The sequence below is a fragment of the Filicampus tigris genome, chromosome 12 (assembly GCF_054856515.1).
Source record: "Filicampus tigris isolate MCC_2025a chromosome 12, RoL_Ftig_1.0, whole genome shotgun sequence".
NCBI lineage: Eukaryota > Metazoa > Chordata > Actinopteri > Syngnathiformes > Syngnathidae > Filicampus > Filicampus tigris.
The window spans coordinates 5,135,485-5,157,627 of record NC_141228.1 but is presented as its reverse complement, the minus strand read 5'-3'; the positions used below and the strand labels follow the sequence as shown (position 1 = coordinate 5,157,627).

Genomic DNA, 22,143 nt, shown 5'->3' with positions numbered 1-22,143 from the left:
AATTTCTTACAGAACCAATTAATTTCGTAAGTAGAGGTTTGTTTGGTTTCCTTCTTTCTTTCTTTCTTTCTTTCTTTCTTTCTTTCTTTCTTTCTTTCTTTCTTTCTTTCTTTCTATTTTTCTTTCTTTCTTTCTTTCTTTTTTGACTATTTCAAATTGATCAATCACTGAGGTAACATTCAAGTGAAAAATAACATAACATATGAACATTTTATATCAGCAGTACTGTCTGTGTCGTCAAAATTAGGTCACGACTGATTACTTTCTTCAAAACGAGAAGTCCGTGTTTGCAGCGCAGCTCCCTTGAATTTACATACCGGAAACAGTATTTATTTTCTTTTAACAAAGGTTAGCTTGACGTTCCGGTCAGGAAGCGCAGCAAGTTAAAGCGAAAGGAAACGCGACCAAGAGAGGCATAGGCTGGAGGAGAGAGAGGAGGAAGAAAGATGATGGGAGCTAAAATTGTTGCACATAAGTGACCCACTTCTGGCTGTAGACACGCTTATAAGAAGCACGGTTCCAGTATCCGAGGATTTTACACCCAACGAAGATGTCGGCGTCGGCGTTATTTATCCTAGACCTGAAAGGAAAGGTAAGTTCTGAAGATTATCTAAACACCTGCTTCCAGCAGCGTTAACCACAAAAACTAGTTGTTAAGTTATGCAAATGTATCCATCCATCTATTATCTGAACCTCTTATCCTCACGAGGGTCGCGGGCGTGCTGGAGCCTCTGATTTGCAAAATTATGTCAACTTTCTGGTTCCATGTAAGACACACGTGTCAATAAGAAAATAACTTGTCGAACTGGTTCTACGAAACCTAGACGACCTGTTCCTGTGCAGTCATGTGCCTGGCTTGCATTATAATACCCTATGTCCCTTGTAAAAGTATACAAAACAAATATTGCGTGATCACTCTCAGTGACCAATTGTTTATGAACACACAATTAGGGTTGCCAACTCCCTGAATAATAATTAAAGGACACCTCATCGGCAGGCACCAAAAGTGTATTTTGGGACCACTAGACCAATTGAATCACCAAAAGTATAGGATAAATTGGTCCATTAGAGCACATGAACAAAACTTTGCGCTGCTGAGCCAATAGGGCTTGACTGGCTAAGCCTTTTTCTTTGTGAATGTGGTTATTGTGTACAAAAACAGAATATTGTGATGTGTTTTTTTTAATACAAGCTCTTTTTTTTTTTTTTTTTACAATATCGTGAGCTTTTATACAGCATTGTGAGCTTTGAATATATCGCCAACTTCCCCACAATATCGTGATAATTATCATATCGCGAGGTTCAAATTGTGATATTATTTTATCGTGACATTTGGATATCGTGACATCCCTACTATCTATCTATCTATCTATCTATCTATCTATCTATCTATTAGAGATGTCACAATATCGGCGATATTGCAATATTAAATTTGCCATGATATCATTGTTGTCATGTCAGAGTGCGCGCAGTAGACGCTGTGGGCACACGCACCGTGGTATCGATACCATGACATATTAGTATTGTATTCGGATACATCGTGTAAATATCGATACTTTAGAAAGTAGGGGTGTAACGGTAAACGTGGGTGTATTAAAACATTTCGGTATGGCGTGTTCGGTTCGGTCCACCTTGCGTACCGTTTCTGATCAGTTTTTATTATTAGCCCGAGCTTACGCACGGACTGTTGCACGCGGTAGAGGAGGGTGGCGGCACTAAAGGGGAGCAAACGCATACGCAAACAAGCCAGAGCTTGAAGGCCCCCCCGTACACTGCGGTCTCCATTCTGACTTTCCTGTAAAAAAAATCGCTGATGGGGAAAGGTACGTGGATAAGTCCCAAAGTTGTGTGCCGACATTGCTACATGAGATCGGCGGCTATGCTGCAGGTAAGCACATCTAACATATTAACACTTAAAACGACATCATCCGACTTTGAATGTTTCTTAGACGAGGAAGCAAGCAGTCTTTTTCGCCAAAAACAAAGTACAACAGCTCTCCTTCGTTCTCCGCTGCTCCTCTCATTAGCCGTACGATGCATTGAAGAACCTCGGAAACATCCCAACTCAGCAAAACACAACACAGATAACCCAATTCGTTACAATATGCTGTTGAAAACATTCAAAGATTTCAATGACTTTAAAGTTACTGTATTTCATTATACAAAGAGTTTTAACATAGTTAGCAATAATTGTAACTGTTATTGTATGTATTTTTTTCATCACAAAAAGTGTATATATGTACTGTAATGACAACTTGTCTTTAACTTGAATACTGTGTGATGTGTCATAGTCATAGGCTGTTGATGCTGAGTGTTTAAAGATTTCAGTGTCTTAATAGTTTACAAAATTAAGAGATCTTTATTGTTAGTGTATTTTTTATTCTGGTGTAACTTCTTAGAATATAACCCGAATGGTTCACTTTTATTTAGTTTTAAAAATGTTCCGTTTACTTGTCATCTTTTCAAAATAAACATCCATCCATCCATTACCTGTACTGCTTATCCTCACAAGGGTCGCGGGCGTGCTGGAGCCTATCCCAGCTGTCTTTGGGCAGTAGGCGGGGGACACCCCGAATTGGTTGCCAGCCAATCGCACGGCACACAGAGGCAAACAAACATCCGCACTCACAATCACACTTAGGGGCAATTTAGAGAGTCCAATCAACTTACCATGCATGTTTTTGGAATGTGGGAGGAAACCGGAGTACCCGGAGAAAATCCACGCAGGCACGGGGTGAACATGCAAACTCCACACAGAGAGGCCGGAGCCCGGATTGAACCCACAAACTTTGAACTGTGAGGCGGACGTGCTAACCAGTCGATCACCGTGCCGCCAAAATAAACATATTAAAAAAAAAAATAAAATCTTGTCCATATTGTACCGAAAATATACCGAACCAAAGTTGAAGCTGAAGTTCTTCACTCATACCAATGAGGGATGTTCCGACCAGGTTTTATGTCACCCATACCGATCATGCATGAGTGAGAACGGCCGATACCGATTCCGATCACATGGAATATCTGCATGTTTTTCCATTTATTTATGGTGATTGCTATTATGCAATATTATCTGAAAAAAAAAAAAACCCAGCCATATTATTGCGGAAATTTTGACAAAAATCTATATATATTTTCAAAAGCATGAAGAAATACAAAACCGTTGCTGGCACAATACATCAATTACTCAGTCACAAAGATAACTGAAAAACTTTAATTTACCAGCTTTTAGTAACACAGTTTTTAACAGAATAAATATCAGCAGTCTCAAAAGACTTAATTATGCAAAAAGTCAAATAAATAACATGCCACCTAACATTGCATGGTTCAGAATATAACAAAGTAGAAAAAATAGTCACATGCAGGCTTCACTTGAATAAAGATTCAATGAGTTCCTAAATTGAAACGACTCAGGAACTTTATTGTCTTGAGCATAGACAAACTATCTTGTGCATTTGTCAACGAGAAAAAAGTCACTGTTAGTCTTTTTGTGAATTATAAAATGATTATAGTGGGTCTGTTGCCCACAAGTGACTAACAATGCAATAATGGCACTTATACTGCGCTGTGTCTGCCTTGATTTTATTCAATCCAGTGAGCCTCGTAAACTCACCATAGTCTCCCAATCGCTTCTTCTTTAAAAATTGGATTAAGTTGGTTGTGTTAAAACTTTTGGCCATGCTCCCCGCGCAAGGTACCTTTTCATGGCATAAACAGTATTACAAGACGCAAACTCCACACACACAGCAGACAATGCTATGTTCACACCAACTGCGGTGGTCGGAATATTCGATCGAAGCCTTTTATTGCCGATCAAAACATCCGATCACCCGAAGCTCGTGCTTGGCTGCTGCTAGACGAAAAGTTGATTTGCGCGACGACGTCCCTCCGTCCAAAAGCATCACTCGCGCCGCCCTGCACACAACCGCGCCCGCCATCACGTAATTTTTCACCAAAATCGGTCAATCATGATCGGTGACCGATCGATCGGAGCATCCCTTATACCAATGTATGTTTAATCAAATTAAGTAACAAAGTTATATATTGTACATAACTTATAAATACATATTATTCCAACATAACAGTATGAGTTATTGCCACTGATCATGTTCTTTTCTGCAAACCTCAAATGGGTGTTACTTCTTCATATTAATGCCAGTGTGTATGTTTTTAAACACATCCGACTAAGCTGAAATGCTTTTTAAATCAGTGCTGGGCATCGTCTAACAGTCACAGAGTTCCCATCTGCATAGTTAAACGACCCACATGGTCCCAGTCCGTCCCCCGTTGGCTACAGCCAACCGGCGTCGAGAACGTAATCTTCACGTCACACGCAGGCGTCGCATGAGCAAACACGCTGCCAAACAAAGAAAAAGATCAAACAAAAACAACTAACACACACACACACACACACACGCACACACGCACACACAGCATGGTGAAACAATATGGGGCACATGTCGTTGCATCTGAGGGACTGAAAGGGAGACAGCACTGTTTTATTTTTTATTTTTTCCTTACCCGGCTGCGTGTCAGATGTGCATCACCTGCTTGAGACGTGGTACAGGTTAAGTCTGTTCTCGACTCCGTTTGGCTGACTCGGACCGACTGGGACAACGTGGGTCATTTAATTATGCAGACGGGAACTCTTTGACGCTTAGGCGATGCCCAGCTCTGTTTTAACTAGCAGCCTTTTGTTCGGAGAACATAGCATGTTGGTCTCCGATTACATAGTAAATTATGTTGGATACTTTTTTTAACTAATGCCCTTCAGTTAAATGAAATGACAGAGGTGTGTCACTAGGACACAGTTTTTCTATATGCACTCCTTACAGCTATATGTTAGGAGACCATAACAAAATTAAACATAACTATTGAAGTTAAAACAAAGCGTACTTGTAATTCCAGTTGACAATTCCTCTGCATGTAAAAACAGGATAGATGCAATTTCACAATAGATCACATTTTTATTGAAAACAAAACTTGTTTCTAATACAATTTTTTCAAGTTCAAGAAACATCTGGAAAAAAAAAAATCTATATATCTATATATATATATATATATATATATATATATATATAAATACTGGCTAAAATACAAAAATATAACGCAAAATGTTAGCTGCGAATACACACAGCAGAAAATAAATACATATAAATACAAAAAAAACCCCAAAATATTATATAACAGAAACAATATTATAAACATTGTAATATAATACAGTAATAACATTATTAAATTCAATCAACAATGTAATCACTGTCTCAACATCAGATCATCAAGCTTTTCTCAGAAATATACCGGTATTCATAAACCCTTACACTTCTACTGCATCTTCCGGCTAAACTGCAGCTTTAAAATAAACTGTCAGTATAAAGAGAACTTAAGGAAAACACTCACTTTGTCATCATCAGTTTAGCCCAGTGGCTTTTCTCAGAAATACAGGGTGACCCCCCCCAAAAAAACGGGCCACAAATTTCAAAAGACATCATTTTTCTTTTTCTTTTTCCTTTTTTTTTTTTTTTTTTATGGAATCAAATGCGATTTGAGGTATAACTGGTTTATAGTGTTTAGAACATCACATTAAAGCATTATACTCATTGGACTTTTCCTTTTTTTTTTTTTACTGGTCATCCAAGTAGACCAAATTTCTGCAGTTTGAGCATCACCACCATTTTGTGAGCACCAAAATGTTGGTGGACAATGGTCCTAAGTACTCCACGACACACAACATTAGTGTCGTGAAATTTTGACTTTGATACTATACTTGCAAAAATACCGGTACTGAAACAATACCAAGGCAAAAACCATAAACATCAGTAAAAAGCAGTGAAATAACAATATTCTAACCAATTAACCAAAATAACCAATTCTTATTGTTTGCATTCCTTCAAAAATCTGCCATGAAAATAAAATATGTTTTGTGTCGTATTTAAACACTTTATAAAAACTGAACACGAGTCATTTAAAAAAATCTACGCACAGACACAACTGATATTTTTATATATACAGTATCCAGTACCGTACCAAAGTTAAAGTATTAGGCCGCCAAAGGATTTATTGTTTATTATTTGAGCCTTCAGGCAGTACAAACTCTCATTGAATATTTCACATTTGACATCCCAACCACTAATACTGTCACAATTGCAGAATGGAAGATGAAGCCCAGTGATTTAATGTTTTTTTTTTTACACGAGTGACTACTTAAAGTCAATTCAACTTTATTTATAAAGCGCATTCGCAACAGCTGCAGCTGTAACAAAGCATTTTACAGAACACATGATATAAAAGATTAACCTAGATGGACCACTCATCATATTTTTTATTTTCTCACCCGCATCGTTTTTCTTGTTTGTCAGCTTTTACAGATCGTTAGAAAGCCCACATTGTTTAAATATTTGTAGTAATTAACATTGAATGGATTAATGGAGTTTAATTTTCTGTCCGAGGTGGACATGTCCTACTGTGTAAAAGGTATTTGAATGCACCCGTCACACACACGGTGGGATAAAATAATGAGCGGCGCTGTCCCTTTTACCTACTACCAAAAACAGGCATTTGTTTGCGTGCAATTCACTGTAACATGACAGAAATACTCAGTTTTATATCGAAATATAGCTTCTCTTGTTAGCTAGCCAGAGTCTAACAGCTAATATCGCCCAACCCTAGTGTGAGGGCTCGCTTGAACGCAGTGATGGAACGGATTACATTTGTCAATCGAGGTACCGAGTGCCTGCATACCACGTGCATGCACTTTGATGCAAATGACTGAAAAAAGTTGAGTCGCGTTGGCCTACCAAGTACGTAATGGCAAGCCATTCTGCCTGGGCATCATTTGAACCTTTCAAGGCTTCAAATCTACAGCGGTGCTTGAGTTCCCTCCATTTTAACATCAACCAGGAATGCACTTCTCAAACACAGGTTGCACGCTTAAAGGTTCAGGCAGAAAAGTACACATTTTTGTTTCCAAAATTTATGAAGCACTCGTGTCAAATTGCTCAGAACATTTCACGGGCTACAAAGGTAAACAATGAATGGGAGTTTATCAAAACATACAAACGAGTGTTAGCGAGTGAGGGAACACGAGGGAGCAGTTTATGTATGCTGTGGCTCTTTGCAGTAACACAGTGAAAATTGTGGCTCTTTGCCTTTGAGTGGTTGGCCACCCATGCAATAGAAGCTTAAGAGTTTTGTACAGTCCTACATTTATCCATTTCTATATTCCTTATTGTGGTTCAGGGTCACAGGGACGCTGGAGTCCATTCCAGATGACTTTGAACAAAAGGCAAGTTTCCACAATGGGACAATTGGCAGTAAATGGCGGGGGTGCATAGTCCCTCATTTTAGCTGTATATGCTGTCACGTATAAATGAAAGAAGACACAATTCATTGTGTCGAGTCGACGCAAGACTAGGTTCATTTATTTGAGGGCAGTAAAATGTATTGAAAACAAGTCAGTATTCACTTGAATAAACTAGCAGTAAAAACTAAGGGCCAAGCCTCATCGTCGAGATATTTTAAACATCAAAGGTTTTTGCTTTCTGTCTTTGCCCGAGGGCAAGTTGTTAAAGTCACTATCATCACCTTCTGTTCTCCTGACACACGTCTTTTCATGACCACATCTCTTTCCCCTTCCTGCCCCTCACTGCCGGAGTGCCTGGTCTGCAGGCCTCATGGTGCTGTTACCTGCTGTGAAAACTGAAATGTCAGGCTATTGGAATCAGCACAGCCTCATTTGTTCCCACTGTCTTCTGATTGCATTTTTAATGAGTGAGTCTGTTCAAAAAACAGCTTGGGGTTGTAATGAGCAGTCGGATCGTCTCTTTACCATGAGCAGCACTTCGGGACTTCTTAAGTCAAACTTTCTAGTCGTGGCAAGTACATACGTTGTGCGAATGTAAAAATGGTTCACATTTGTGGTTTGGTCCAGGCCAAAGTTAGAAAAATAAATAGTGGTACTCATATTTCATCATCATAACGGGACAAAAAGGTTCTTAATGTAAAGCCACAAATTGATTGGACCATGATTGAACACTTGAATTATTATAAAAATGATGTCAAGGGAGTTACGTAAAAAGTGAATGTCATTTTTGTTTCATAGTTGGAGATGCAACAATACATTTCTAAATTGTATTTTCATAACTGTCTGCCAACAATAGTTGTTTGCCATGTGTGCCCTGTTATTGGCTGGCGACCAGTACAAGATGAACTCTTACCCAAAATCATCTGGGATAGGCTCCAGCTCACCTACCACCCTAGTAAGGATAAGTGGTACAGAAAATGGATGCATGACTGAATAGATGTCTGCCAACAAACCCAAATGTAAAAACAGAGATGGCGGCTCTGGCATATGCTGTTGTATAAATGTGTGTGTAAAAGCATTTTAATGCTGGTCTCTGATTTTGGTCTCTTTAATTTACTAGACTCATTATTTATTGTGTTACTTAATCAGAATTAGAATGAACTGATACATGCTTAATAGTACTTTTACATGTGAATTTTTTAATTTTTAAAATTTGTTTGTGTTATTAGGATAAATTCAGTTTGGGTGAAAGTTGTACACCTGAGTATGCTTGACATTGCGGAAACAGAAATGGACTCGCTGGGCACAGTGCATGACATTGTCAAGCCGGTCAAGGCAAATTTATTTATATAGCCCTTAATCACAGAAAAGTCTCAAAGGGCTTCACATGCCCACGGTTGATTAATGACATTGGCAGGTAAACTGCAAACGCTCCCCTTGTGGATGATGTGGTCAACTGTGAATGTGACATAGGCAATTGGAAACCTCCTTGCCCCGATCGTACATCTCCAGTCTTCTCGGCCACGCCCCTGTGAACTCCTGCAGGAAATCTTATGGTATCCTCCCAAGCTCAGTCGTCACTCGTCAGGGCCATTTTGATGTCCCCAAATGGGAGGTTGGACGTTCTTGCACACTGAACGAAGCTGCAGGATACTTTTATAGACATGTTGGTTGATCGTCTGAGCCACCTTGAAGGGGAAAACCCGTACTTTGTAGTTTGGTTTTGAAATGTATCTTTTTTGACACCATTCCCGGAGCTTTGCTAATACAACTCTGTTGGTGTGTACACATGCTATATTCTCTAAAAGTAAATTCCTAGGCAACGTCAACATTACAGTTTCTTTTAGTCTGAGGAATTGTCTTTTCCTCATTCTTTCTTGCCAGTGATCCCTGCACTTGTACTACTGTGTTGTAGAATTCTGTCACAGAAGCTGAGCAGTGACCTATTCATTCGTTCCTTTTTTCCTGGCTCAGATGGCAATACTTCCCTGGTATTTCCTTTGAATTTATTTCCTTTTGTCTCTGTTGCATCATGCAACACAGCCTCCTGCATTACAAATATGGGAAAGTGTGTGATCCCTCAAGCGCTGGAGCTTTGATCGCTCCGTGGTTGTTGCTTTGTATGTCCACAGTATTGAGGTATTGAATCATTGTATTTGTATCCATTTGTAGTGATTATGGTCTAAAATCAAACCTAACCAAATTCTCACAGCTCATTAATATTTAAGGTTGGTTGAATACAATTAATGTCACTCAAACGTAACTTAACAAATAGTTAAGTTTGTGTTTATTGTAAAGTTAGTTAAATGTTCTGCTCCTGTACCTCTGCATTTTCATTTGGTTCATGTTACATATAATACACACAGGGGCCCTGTGTACCAGCACAGAGCATTCTCGATGGGCCCTTATGACAGTCACTTTACCACAGTGTCGGGCTGCGGGCCGAGGCAATGCCCCAGTGACGCTGTCGCGTAACACAAATATTAAATGGTCCCTGAAGTGCACACGAATGTGACTGGCTCATATTACGGGCCAGTGATATGTTCTGTTGTTCTATGTGAGATACAGTAGTTGATATAGAGAAGTTTAATAAAGCAGTACAGTCACTACACTCGCAGTCACTTTAAAGTGAGAATTCTGACTTTATTCTCAGAATTCCAACTTTATTCTCAGAATTCTGACTTTAAAGTGATAATTCTGACTTTATTCTCAGAATTCTGACTTTAAAGTGGGAATTCTGAAAAGTGAGAATTCTGACTTTATTCTCACTTTATTCTGAGAGTAAAGTCAGAATTCTCACTTCAAAGTCAGAATTCTGAGAATAAAGTCAGAATTATCACTTTAAAGTCAGAATTCTGAGATAAAAACGAGAATCTTGTCAACCTATTTGTTTCCCCCACTGGCCATAATCCTCTTCCGTAACAATCCTTATGGGTGTACACGGTTTTAGTGAAGCACCTTGAATTTGGAGTGCGTGGTTACCTCAACCGGAAGCTGTCAATATTTCATGACACCATTGTGCTTCTCTGACATTTTCCTCTGCCTCTATATTCCTCTCTGTTATGCATTCAGGTCTTGATCTGCCGAAACTACATGGGAAACATGGATATGAATGAGATTGACCACTTCATGCCATTCCTAATTAAGCGGGAAGAAGAGGCTGAGATGACTCCACTAATCACCCATGGCTCGTCACACTTTCTTTGGATCAAACATAACAACCTTTACTGTATCCAAGTAGAATTTAGATTTCATTTGTGTGCTCTGTTAAAAGATGTTTGTGCATGTGTCAAAATGTTAAAAGAATGGGGAGATACTGTTAGGAAATGCTCACAGCCAACATCTAGGCCTCATTTTAGTTTCACCACATATTGCAGCGGCGGCAAAAAATTTGCATCACAACACCATTATGTGTTATGCACTGTTATACTCATTTTTTTTTAACAGTCAAACCATTCAGTTACATATTAATATATGATGGAATTTTGGTGATTCCCAAACAGGCAACTGAGCCATTAATACTGTACTTCCCTGTGGACATGTTCTCATTTGCTTCCAAAAGCAATCCTTTAAAGATTCACTTTAATTGCTTTCATCTCCAAATCCATTCATCCATCCATGTCATCGCATATTCCGCATTTATTGCTACAAGAACAACTATTTCTTAACAGTCCTTTTTTCAGTGGTGGCCATGACCAAAAAGAATGCCAATGCTGCTCTGCTCTATTCCTTCCTTTATAAAATTGTCCAGGTTCGTATCTTTGCTTTATACGCAATTTGTGATTGACCATTGCAGTCACACTGATTCGGTTGTTGTTGTTTTTTTTTTTTTAGTGCTACTGTATGTCATTGTGTTTGACCTCCTATTGGATAACAATACATAGCTAGGTGTTCTCATGAAAACAATCAATTATTAAAACAGAGTGGGCTTTCTTTGAATGCATTTAGATATGTATTCCATGACCACTTAGGAGAAAAATCTCGCAATACTTTTCATAAATGTTTAAAGAAATCTTCCCTGAGTACGTCAGCTAGATCAAAAATACTTTTTCAACTAAATGTATGGTATTTCAAATCTGTGTTCATTGATTTAGCACATATTGTATAGCTTTTTTTTTTTTCTAATTTCGTCCAAGTTTTTTTTATAGTTCTCTAAGAATACTATGTTTTCTACAAGTAAGAAGCTCTTAATGAAGTATAAATTACACCATTATTACTACTCACGATTAACAACCTTCCTATATTGTCCCTCTTCCTTATCTATCAGCCGTAAACTAGATGCATTCATTTATAGTCTGTAACTATTTGGTTATGATTTTATGTATATAAAAAGATCATGAGAATGTGAGGTTTTTAGCATCAAGGATAAATCATCAATTTGGAATGGAAATCATGAGATCATGATTATGACAGAGATGATTCTGCAAGTAACATTTTGCCATTATTTACTCTATTGTAATTACTATTTGCATTTTAAGTTTTATGAATGATATAACCTGGATGCTTAAAAAACAAGCAATTTTTAGCTATGAAGAACTAAAAGTAGCAAACAAATTTGAGGCAAGTTTAGTTTTTTAACCCTATTCAGATATCCGTCAGTGTAATGTATAGTATATGACTGGTTAGCAAAGACATGAGATACACATATCTCAGGTTTTTATCATTATATGTTTGATAGAATGTAATAATATGATACACTTGCTTTTACCATTCTTTGTATGGAAACTGTCTTATTACATCTCTCTCTGCAGGTGTTTCAGGAGTACTTTAAGGAGCTGGAGGAGGAGAGTATTCGTGACAACTTTGTAACCGTGTACGAGCTGATGGACGAAGTCATGGATTTTGGATTCCCACAAACAACTGACAGCAAGATTCTCCAAGAGTAAGAAATCACATTTTTATAATAGTACCCTTTTACAGAACAAAAGGAGTGAAAATATGCATTCTGAAGGTAAATGTGAGAAAATCTTATGTCTGCTCTATTGCTTTTTCTTGTTGAGACTTGATGGTTGTTTATTCATGTGTGATCGACTTCTTAGTTAAATGACCATCTTTGTTAAGGGTTTCACCTGTTCTTTGTTAACCACACTCTACTTTTTTGTGTAAGCCAGTAATATCAATTCATTGGGTTGCATTCTCCTGAGCTCTGTCTCATCTGTGTGATTCTATTGAGCTCCCCTAATTCTATTCAGTCTTTTGGTGCTCATTGTCTTGTGAATGCTGTTTTCCCAGGCGTGTCGTTTTTGCCTTTGTTGCGACGTCCTGTGCATGTTTTATTAGAAATCTCGGGGAGGGGAAAGGACTCATTTGGATCCTGCCTTTGTTTGAGCTGCTTGTCTACATTTGAGTACATCACACATGCGGTAGGCTAAATAGTTGGTTCCCTTCAGTTGCCTTCAAACCAACGTCGGAGGTCGTTAAGCGTCGTTGCGTCTTTAAGCGCTATCTGATTGGTGTAGTGGCCACCGTCGTAGTGACGTAACCCGCCTGTAAGCGTCTTGGGGGCGTTTACGTATGTTGAATCAGCGTCGCCAGTCGTGACATTTGGTCACTCTGATTGGCTGTTAGCTTGCAAATCAGCGCGCGGAGAACCAACGTGAAGTGACAAAGGCGGAAAAACAGTGAGCACGCCTCCGCTGCCTTAATCGTTTTACAAGTACAAGAGCGAGTTGACAATGTAAGTATTTCACAATACCGTGTCAAGAACATGATGGTTTACTTCATGTGGGAGTTCATCGTGAGTGAAGAATAGAGCCGAATGCATTGTTTACGTTGTTATAATCAGCCCCCGGCCAACATCTTTCAGGTTGGAGTTTTCTAACCATGAGAAATGGTGACTACCGCCGCCGATGGTATGGAAGTGTATTCGATCTTGTGCATGCGCAGAAGGTATTTTAATGGTCATCGTCGCTGTCTGTCGTTGCGGTGTGTTTTGCCAGCGTGACGCGCCGACAGCCGGCCGGACGCCACAGGGGCTAAGCGTCTGTCACTGTTGGTGAACGTCGTTTTGGTGTATCAGGGCCGAAAGAAAGAAAATCCCACAATGACCACTTAATTAACTTGACACTGATAAAGGTAATAGTAAATGCATACAAAGCTTCTGTGTTGATTTATTACGAAAAGATCAAATAAAACTGTAATTCTTGGGCAAGTGATATCAGCTCTATGATTGGCCAGGCAGGAAGGCACAAATGGCATTCAATTAAAAGATCAGGGATCACTTTACTTACATCCAGCACACGAATGTCAGTGACTGCTTTGCTCAGGAGCTGAACTATTTCTACACCCTATTGGAAACAACAGATACATGGACTGAAGTGGCCCGCTGGCCCCTGCAGACAACAGGCTCATTATTTCACCTTATGAATTGAGACACCATCTCCCAGTCCGCTAACGCCACTCTGTCTCAGAAAAGAAGGACTGAAATTGTACCTTTTAACGGTCCAATGGCTTGTTACAGTGGCAGTACCATCAAGAGTAGACCTATTGTACCCTTTAAACAGGCTACATATTGGGCCGTTACAATTTGTAACGTTTGTTGGCTCATATTTGTACCTTAGGGTACATAGGTGTACCCTTTACAGGCAACTCTGTACCTGCAAGGGTACTGTCTATAGACCAGAAATGGGCAACATTAAAAAAATGATTCCCTTACCACACCTGATCAGTTTTAAGTTGTAATTCCATCATACATATCAATTAGTGGCACTTGCACCCGTTTGTCTCCGTGAGAGAAGAAAATCAAGCTGATGATGCCAACATGCAGACAAAGGACTGCCATGTATATACACCAAAATGTGCACAATCACACGTACTACTACTAACTAGATCGTGAGCACTATATCTTAGCATTAATGCGACTATCAGTGATTTTCCTGCTTCACACACAATTCACAGTCACAGTTTCCTTTCTAAGAATGTACAAGTTCAATTTAATGTAACAGTTAATTAAGACACACATTCAACAAAGTATGCGTAGCATAAAAACACTTAAAAATGATTAATGGCCTTATGACAGAAGAAGTTCAGTAGTGCGTGTCACAATGCATCCTGGGAACCAAAGAGTTGCTGAAAAATACAAAGGTACACAAACAGATTTTTGTTTGTTCTTCCCAAGAACCATTGTCAGTTGCAAAAAGCTTCCCAGTCTAGATTACTACTCTTCAGAGCTGGGCACTTGACCATTTTTTGCCGTTCCGGCCGCGACCCTCCACCCTTGACCTCGGTACCCTTCCGGCCGCGACCCTCCAGCCATATTCATAAACATTGTCGGTCCCCGCCCCATTCCGCCCCCAGACCCCAAAAAAAAAGCGTCCGTGATTGACGTCGCTGCAAGAGAAACACTAACGGCAGAGGCTTTTTAAGGATCATTAGCTGGCTAATTTACTATTCGAACCCGCTGTGGACACTCTTCAAATGCGCCAGTAGTATTTACCCAACTTCGTGCTTCCTTGCATTGTGATCCCCGTGGTTGGATTTGTCGTATAGTATAATTATTTTGTTCCAATAATTATAGAGAAGAGTCGTAGAAGAAGTCCCAGAAGTCGTAGTCAAGTTACTTATTTATTTTGCACACTTCCCCTCCTTCCCGGCCTTCAAAATAAAAGCATACCAGCAAACCACTATACACTGCAGGTTTGCTATGGCGTATTTCCGGAAGTAGTGAACGCAAGAAAAAGTGCATTAACCCCACCTTGATGTGCTAGTGTCTGAATATACTCGTGGACACAAATTGTTTTGAAAAGAGTCGAGGGGCGTCGCTTCAAAACGACAGCGACAACAATGCATATCGTGCCTGCTACAACCATAAAGGGATGACTAGACGATGCATTTAATTTTATTGCGAAAACGATCTGGAAGGTGGCGGCTAAGGGGGAACGTGGGTGAGTAGCTTGTTTACTTTGAGTGATGGGACTTTGCAGCAGCAGCAACGAGCTGCAACATGTGAGACAGCAACGTGTGCTCAAGCGTGTTTGTATTTCCTTATCGTCACATCACGTAACCCGCGCCCCCCACCTGCAACTGGGGCATACCATTACAAGATTGGGCAGGGGGGCAATACCATAATCCCTATAACAGCAGTTGTCGCTCGCGCAGACGCGGGAGTAGAAAGAAGCCTAAAAAGAAGCCTTTCACCGAGTAGGCTGAGATGATTTTTGGCCGCCTCGCGAGCACGTCACACGCATGAGGGCCGATTAGTGGGCCGGACTAAAATCAACTTAGTCCAGCCATTTTTTTTCATTTGTCACCCCCCACCCCTCCGCCGCAAAAATGGGCATCCGGCCGGGCCAGAAGGTCCGACCGGTCCGGCCCAGGGACGGGCTGCCCAGCTCTGCTACTCTTACTGTTAATCTTTTAAACTGTATTTCATACAATAGTGGGCTTTTTCAAAAGGCATTAACATAGGTCTCGCATGTGTTTGTACGGTGCGGTTTATTTATGAATTTCTACTGACAAGCTTGCATGCCGACAATAGATTTACTCATAGTCTTGTCGCATCTGACCAATGAAATTACCGAACACGTTACAGTGGACCAATGAAACTGTCCGAGTCTGTCCTCAAACTGAATATTCAACAGCCATTTGCGGTTGGAGTCTGCACACATGAAGGAAAAGCAGGCTGCGGAATGTGGAATCGTGTGCATGGCTGTGCAGGACCAAATATAGAGAGTACATAGTATATACAGTAGAACGAAGATAAGCATCTTGAGTTGAGTTTAATGAGCATAGGGAACAAGTGCCATAAATACAGCCATCTCATTTGGCAATGAACTTCCACCATCAGTGGCAACGGACGATAGGACAACAAGTCCAGCCGTTGAGCGATATACGCTCACGGACTTATACAGAAGTCCCTAGTGTCTTAGCAGACATTTTTAGCATAGAAACTTGCTTTAAAACTGCCACCATGATGCCTAAGCAAGGTCAAATCAAAACCCCCAGTTTTGCCTTGATGGGCAAGAATTGCTTTCGTCATGGTTCTATAAAAAGTGGCGCCATCCAAATGTGTAACTTAGCTATGATATTTGGAGGAAAATTAACAGTAAATAATGTGTTAGAGCTTCAGAGGATCTGTTGATTGTTTTCATTGTGTGACACACTGTGTAACTAATGACTTATATGCTACAACAAATGGCGCTTTATCCAGGGACTGAAATGAACTGAGCCACAGGCAGTGACTGTGCCATTCAAGCATGCTGTGCTTTCACTGTTAACAGGGTTGTTTCTGTTTTCCCTTCCTCAGAGAGGCAATGTAGCGCCACTAAAGAATTTGTGTTTTCGCCACAGCTAACCCACGGTACCAGCAACGTGTTTCACTGTCAATTCACAATGGACTTTTCACCCTCAATCATCGCTCAGGCAATTTCTAGCAGTCTCTTCAGGCTTGGAGTTGTGGAGTATTCTACAATATTGTTGCATCACAAGATACTTGAATAATATTTTCAACGTCCTGTAGGCCGAATGACAAATTCAGCCTTGACCTATGGAGTACTCCAATTTTAATCTGAACTGAGTTGATTCACTCAGAGATGGAAAATCTTTGATTATCTCGCTTCAGAACAGCTGATAGCATCAGTTCAATCAACTGAATAATTTCACCTTGCGTAAAGTGCATGCATAGACACAGAAAAAAAATACTTTAAAACGTTTTCCCCCTTGGATGTGCAGGTGTATCATGAAAATACAGTATATACTGTGGAAAAAGTGACGCCGCTGCTGCAGGAATAGACAGCAAAGTTGCTACAAACTATGCAACTATGCAAACTATTGCATTGATTTAACATTTACCCACACTTTTATTCTAACATTTAGAGTGGATTAAGGTGAAAAGGCAGTCTATCTATTGGATAACTTCTTCTCAATTAGGTCCAATCCGACATCGAGAAGCTTACTTCCATGTGTATCTCTAGCTAGGCACAGGGCACACCCAGGCAGCCTGTACGGAAGCCAGGACATCGTTTATAATTGGTTTATAATGATTCAACCAATTATTTAATAAAAATGTTTTAATAATATTTATTTATTAATTACCGTAATGAGATAAATGAATAAGAATAAATACAAATTCATGTAAAGTACAGTACCAAAGAATCTTTTATTTCAATTCTTTCCCGTTGTTAAATTGTATTTATAATGAAATAATAAATAATCAACCAATGATTTAAGTTTAATAATTTAATAAATGCTAAACGTACTATATATACGGCCTACACCTCGTAACCATAAGTGAGAGTGGGACCGTAGATCGACCGGTAAATCGAAAGCTCTTCTGACGTGATTGAGTTGTCACACTTCCTTGCTCTGACGATGGCTATAGTGGCAGCCAAAACTGCCAGCAAGGTAAGAGAAATAATTCTTTTTACTGGCAAAAAAACTTTTGTTCAGAAAAAAGAAACTTTAAAACCAATCCAGCCAGACTCAGAATTTTGACAGAATATCATTTTGGGGAAATCTTGCACGTTGCTAGTATAATGGGTTTTACAGTATAGTAGGTAACCTAAATTTTTACAAGGCTCCTCCTCCTCCAAAGCTTCAACTTGAAGTACTTTAGTGTACTATTTTTCATGGGGGACGGGGTGACAGATGTTCCTACAGGTGGGCTAGAATGACTGCATTCAGGCATGTATAATACTATAAAACATGATTTTTTATTTAATAATTGCTATGCAATGTGTTGTTCTTTTGATCTAAAATTAGTCATTCACTAACTATATGCATCCTCCCTGAATCAATTGTATTTTTTTTAATTCTCAAATAAAAAAGAAAAACGGACAATTCGCAAGAGACACTTTCACTTGTAAACTAAAACTCAATAGTTCAAATTATATTCCTTATCACATAGCAAATAGTATGTTTGCATTGCCAATCATTTAATGCTACAAATTTCGCTACACTTTCGCAATTTCGCAAAATAGAAAGCCCAATTCATGCCAAATTTTCTTGATGCTGTATGTTCTTAATTTCTTTTGAAGGTAATCCAAAATTACCCAATAATACATACAGAAGTGAGGTTAAAAATGACAATCATTTTTGATGTATTACACACACTCACCTGATTGCTGAACAATAAAAGGAAAAATACATTCAACCATGTTGTCTTTTCTCAGTTTTGCACCTCCTTGCAAGCCTGAAAGAAAAAAAAAAAGTGAAACATATTTAAAATATATATTTTTCTGTTTTGTACCACCAGGGTTGGATGATTGAGATTAGGGTAAAAAAGAGCAAAATTTGATTTTTTTTTTTTGCTTACTTACTGATCATATTCAAACAAAAAAAAAAACAAGGGAAAAAGTGGGTGGAATAAAATTTATTTTTTTTGTTTGGCGTCTCCATCTTTACCAACTAAACAATGTGAATTGGGGGGGGCTTGGTGCCTGGCGAACGATAGGATAAATATTGCTGTTTGAAACAGTATTGCACCTCCGTGTCCACCTACTGAACAACAGTATGCACAGTAGGGTAATAAATGTAACAATTTGCATTTTTCCGTCAGTTTTGCACCTCTATATTTGCCTGTGAAAACTAGCATTTAAAAGATGGCTAAAAGTAAATATGACCTGAGAATCTTCATGGACACCTCAAACTCATGCACATTCCGGTGCTCTGCATAGATAATAACTATATTTTGCAAATGAAAGGCAGCTAATTGTCAGTTAGTGAGTTGTTATTGAGTTGTTAGTGTCAAACAAGCAGCCAGTTGCCTTAGCATAGGTAGGGTTGAGGGGTATATAGATATTCCAAACATATTCAGCAAATCCCCTCATGCTCAAGCTAACTAATGAGCGCGAGATGGCGAGGATGTGCCGGTGACTTTAGTGTTCTGGAGAGTGCACGGCAAATGATTGACACCTTGTTGGTCACGCCTTGATGTTCTTTCTCCCGGCATACTGTATGTGGGGCCTCAAAATGGTGTTTTTCACATTAAAGGGGAAGTCAACCCAAACATATTTTTTTCAATAATATGTTCTATGCAGGCCCACATTCTGCCCACAGTCTGATAAATATTGTGTTTGTGGGGTAAGAGTTAATCCACCCGTTTTTAGCTATCTCTGGGGGCGGATATTTTGTCACTTATGTCGACTGAAAATGGCATCCAAATTGCACAGGGCTAAGGTAACGACCAATCATTGCTCACCTGTTTTCTGAAGCTGAGCTATGATTTGTCATCATCTGAGCCCTGAGCATCTGTGATGTCATATTCCGTCGACAGAAGTGATAAAATGGCCACCCCCGGAGATGGCTAAAAACAGGTAGTTTGCTGCTTAACTCATATTCCACAAACGCAATATTAATCAGGATGCTGTGTTTGAACTGGTTACCCTGCATAGAACATATTCTTGAAAAAAATATGTTTGTTTTTGATTTCACCTTAAAGAACACCAGGAGTCACTGTTTTTCCATAGTTGGTAAGTGTCCGAGCGTCAATAGCTGGGTGTGTGAGTATGAGTTTCCGACTGTAATTCCTAATTTGTTTGCGATTGTCCAGTTTAGTTGTATTTGGCTGCATCGCTCCGTGTACGGCGGGTCTTTCTAGAACATGAGTTTCCATCAGCTCAGGTTTAACTTACTCAGAGTTAACCTCAGGTCTCAGTTGTGCAAACATACCAGCACAAACAACCAGTGTCTGCAGTGTACTCTATACCTGTAGTTCCTGACCTTTTCAGAAAAAAACCCACATAATTTCTCTTACATCATAACGTCATCATATCTGGTGACAGTAAATACATGAAGCTATGTGTAGGATGTGCATACAAACGTTGATCTGTATGTGTATGTTTGTGCGTGTTTATGACATCAATTGTTATGTTAATCTGTCAGTATACTGCTAAATCCCATTGCAGATCTCTTCATTAGCATTTCAAAGCAACGTTTGGGAACAAAAGCAAGAAAACCTCAACCCCAAACTGGCTTGTTCACTGTATGCCTTTGATCTCTCAGAATTTCTTGACTTTGGTTGGTGGCAATACACAAGAAAAACGCCTATGTAGGCAAAGCTTACAGTAACACGTTTTTTGAACAACTACTTCCGGTCGATGATGCTGTTACAGATGGTGAGGGAGAGCTAGAGGTGGTAGTAGAGGAGACGGAATTGGAAAGGGACACATCAATGTGTGAGTTGGTGTTGTTAAATCTTAATAGAATAGCAGATTTAGAGGCATTTCATCTGAATTATGCAGTGATGGGCTATCACGGCCAGCAAGGCATTCTGTGCCATCACTATCAAAAGTGTTGACCTGATTTACATCCTAAATTCTAATAATAATTTCATATGGTAAATTGTATTCATTTATTCCGAACACTCTATAGCAGAGGTGTCCAAACTTTTTGCAAAGAGGGCCAGATTTGCTGAGGTGAAAATGTGTGAGGGGCAGACCATTCAGCTTCAAGTCGCTTTAATTTTTCAAAGCGTTTATTACCAGTCACCCTGTCGTAGTTTGCATGTTTGGTCTGGTAGTGACGCTGGATATTGAATTCATTGAAAAAGCAACAGTCTGTCAGCGAACTAGACAGTTGTTTTGTATTTCTGTGAAAAAATATGACAATTTCCACACGTCCTGGAAGCAACGGCCTTCTCGGTCAACTTTCTTTTTCTTCACTATCCATCCATCCGTTGTCTATGCCGCTTTATCCTGGCAAGGGTCGCGGGGGTTCTGGAGCCTATCCCAGCTGTTTTCTCGCAGTAGGCGGGGTACACCCTGAACTGGTTGCCAGCCAGTCGCAGTGCACACAGAGACAAACAAACATTCGCACTCACAATCACACCTAGGGGCAATTTAGAGTGTTCAATAAACCTACCATGCATGTTTTTTGAAATGTGGGAGGAAACTGGAGTACCTGGAGAAAACCCACGCAGGCACGGGGAGAGCATGCAAACTTCCACACAGGGAGACCGGAGCCAGGATCGAGCCCACGACATCTGAACTGTGAGGCGGACGTGCTAACCAGTCGACCACCATCAATATTTAATTATTTGGCGCTGCCCCTTTTTCTTCACTACACTCTATATTTAAAAATTTGGCTGGAAAGGGCCACACAAAAGGTCATGCAGCATGGTGTTCACCGAACACGACTTCGAGATGGGGTGTTCGGAGAGGCAGAGTGCTCTCTGAGTCTATTTCCGAAAGCACCCAAGAGGGCAACCACAGGTCTGCTGCCATCTGGTGATCAAAAATAAAATAGCTTTTTTTACATGTGTATTTTGTACTGTGGTCGACACTACTTATTATTAATTTTATGCCATTTGAACGCTGGCCGCATTTGGCCCCCGGGCTGGACTTTGGACTTTGGCCTGCCTGCTCTATAGTCATTATTTTGTACCATTCTTTTGCACTGCTTCCAGTACATGGATGTCAATGTTGGATTTTTAGTTATTTATTTATTTTTTTCATCAGATTTCAGCCTTTCTGTGCCCATGTCAATCTAATCTGCTTTGGGCTTTAGGAATAAATTGCATCCTACTCGAACACATTGTTAAATTATACAATTAAATTAACTTAATTTAAAAATGCATCAGGGTTCCTGGTTGCCCCAAATAATGTTTTTGAAACAAGTTCTTTATTTTTTGGTCTCTTTTGGACATTTTTTAATCTCACTTGATTTTTATTTAAAGAGGAAGTCACCCGTGTCATTTTCAGTTGACAGCAAATGACAAAATGGCCGCCCCCTGAGGTCACTAAAACGTGTGGACTTTGCTGCTAAACTCATGGTACACAAATGCAATATTAATCAGCCGTGTCAGAGACGAAATCAACCCAAACATATTTTTTTCAAGAATATGTTCCCAGCAGGCCCACTAGTTGAAACACAGCATTCTGATTAATATTGCATTTGTGGAATATATG

At 39.6% G+C, this 22,143-nt stretch overlaps 1 protein-coding gene across 2 annotated transcripts in view; it reads left to right on the top strand.

Moving 5' to 3' along the window:
- Nucleotides 1–349: 349 nt before the first annotated feature.
- Nucleotides 350–22,143, top strand: part of ap1m3 (adaptor related protein complex 1 subunit mu 3) — a 34,909-nt gene continuing 13,115 nt past the window's right edge. For both annotated transcript variants that reach the window (XR_015089033.1, XM_086047726.1), the window contains exons 1-4: nucleotides 350–592; nucleotides 10,373–10,529; nucleotides 10,984–11,051; nucleotides 12,052–12,182. Coding sequence is in view for 1 of the 2 variants with exons in the window: in XM_086047726.1 (XP_085903852.1) it covers nucleotides 551–592; nucleotides 10,373–10,529; nucleotides 10,984–11,051; nucleotides 12,052–12,182 (398 nt within the window). In the remaining variant the exon portion in view is untranslated. The remainder of the gene's footprint in view (nucleotides 593–10,372; nucleotides 10,530–10,983; nucleotides 11,052–12,051; nucleotides 12,183–22,143) is intronic.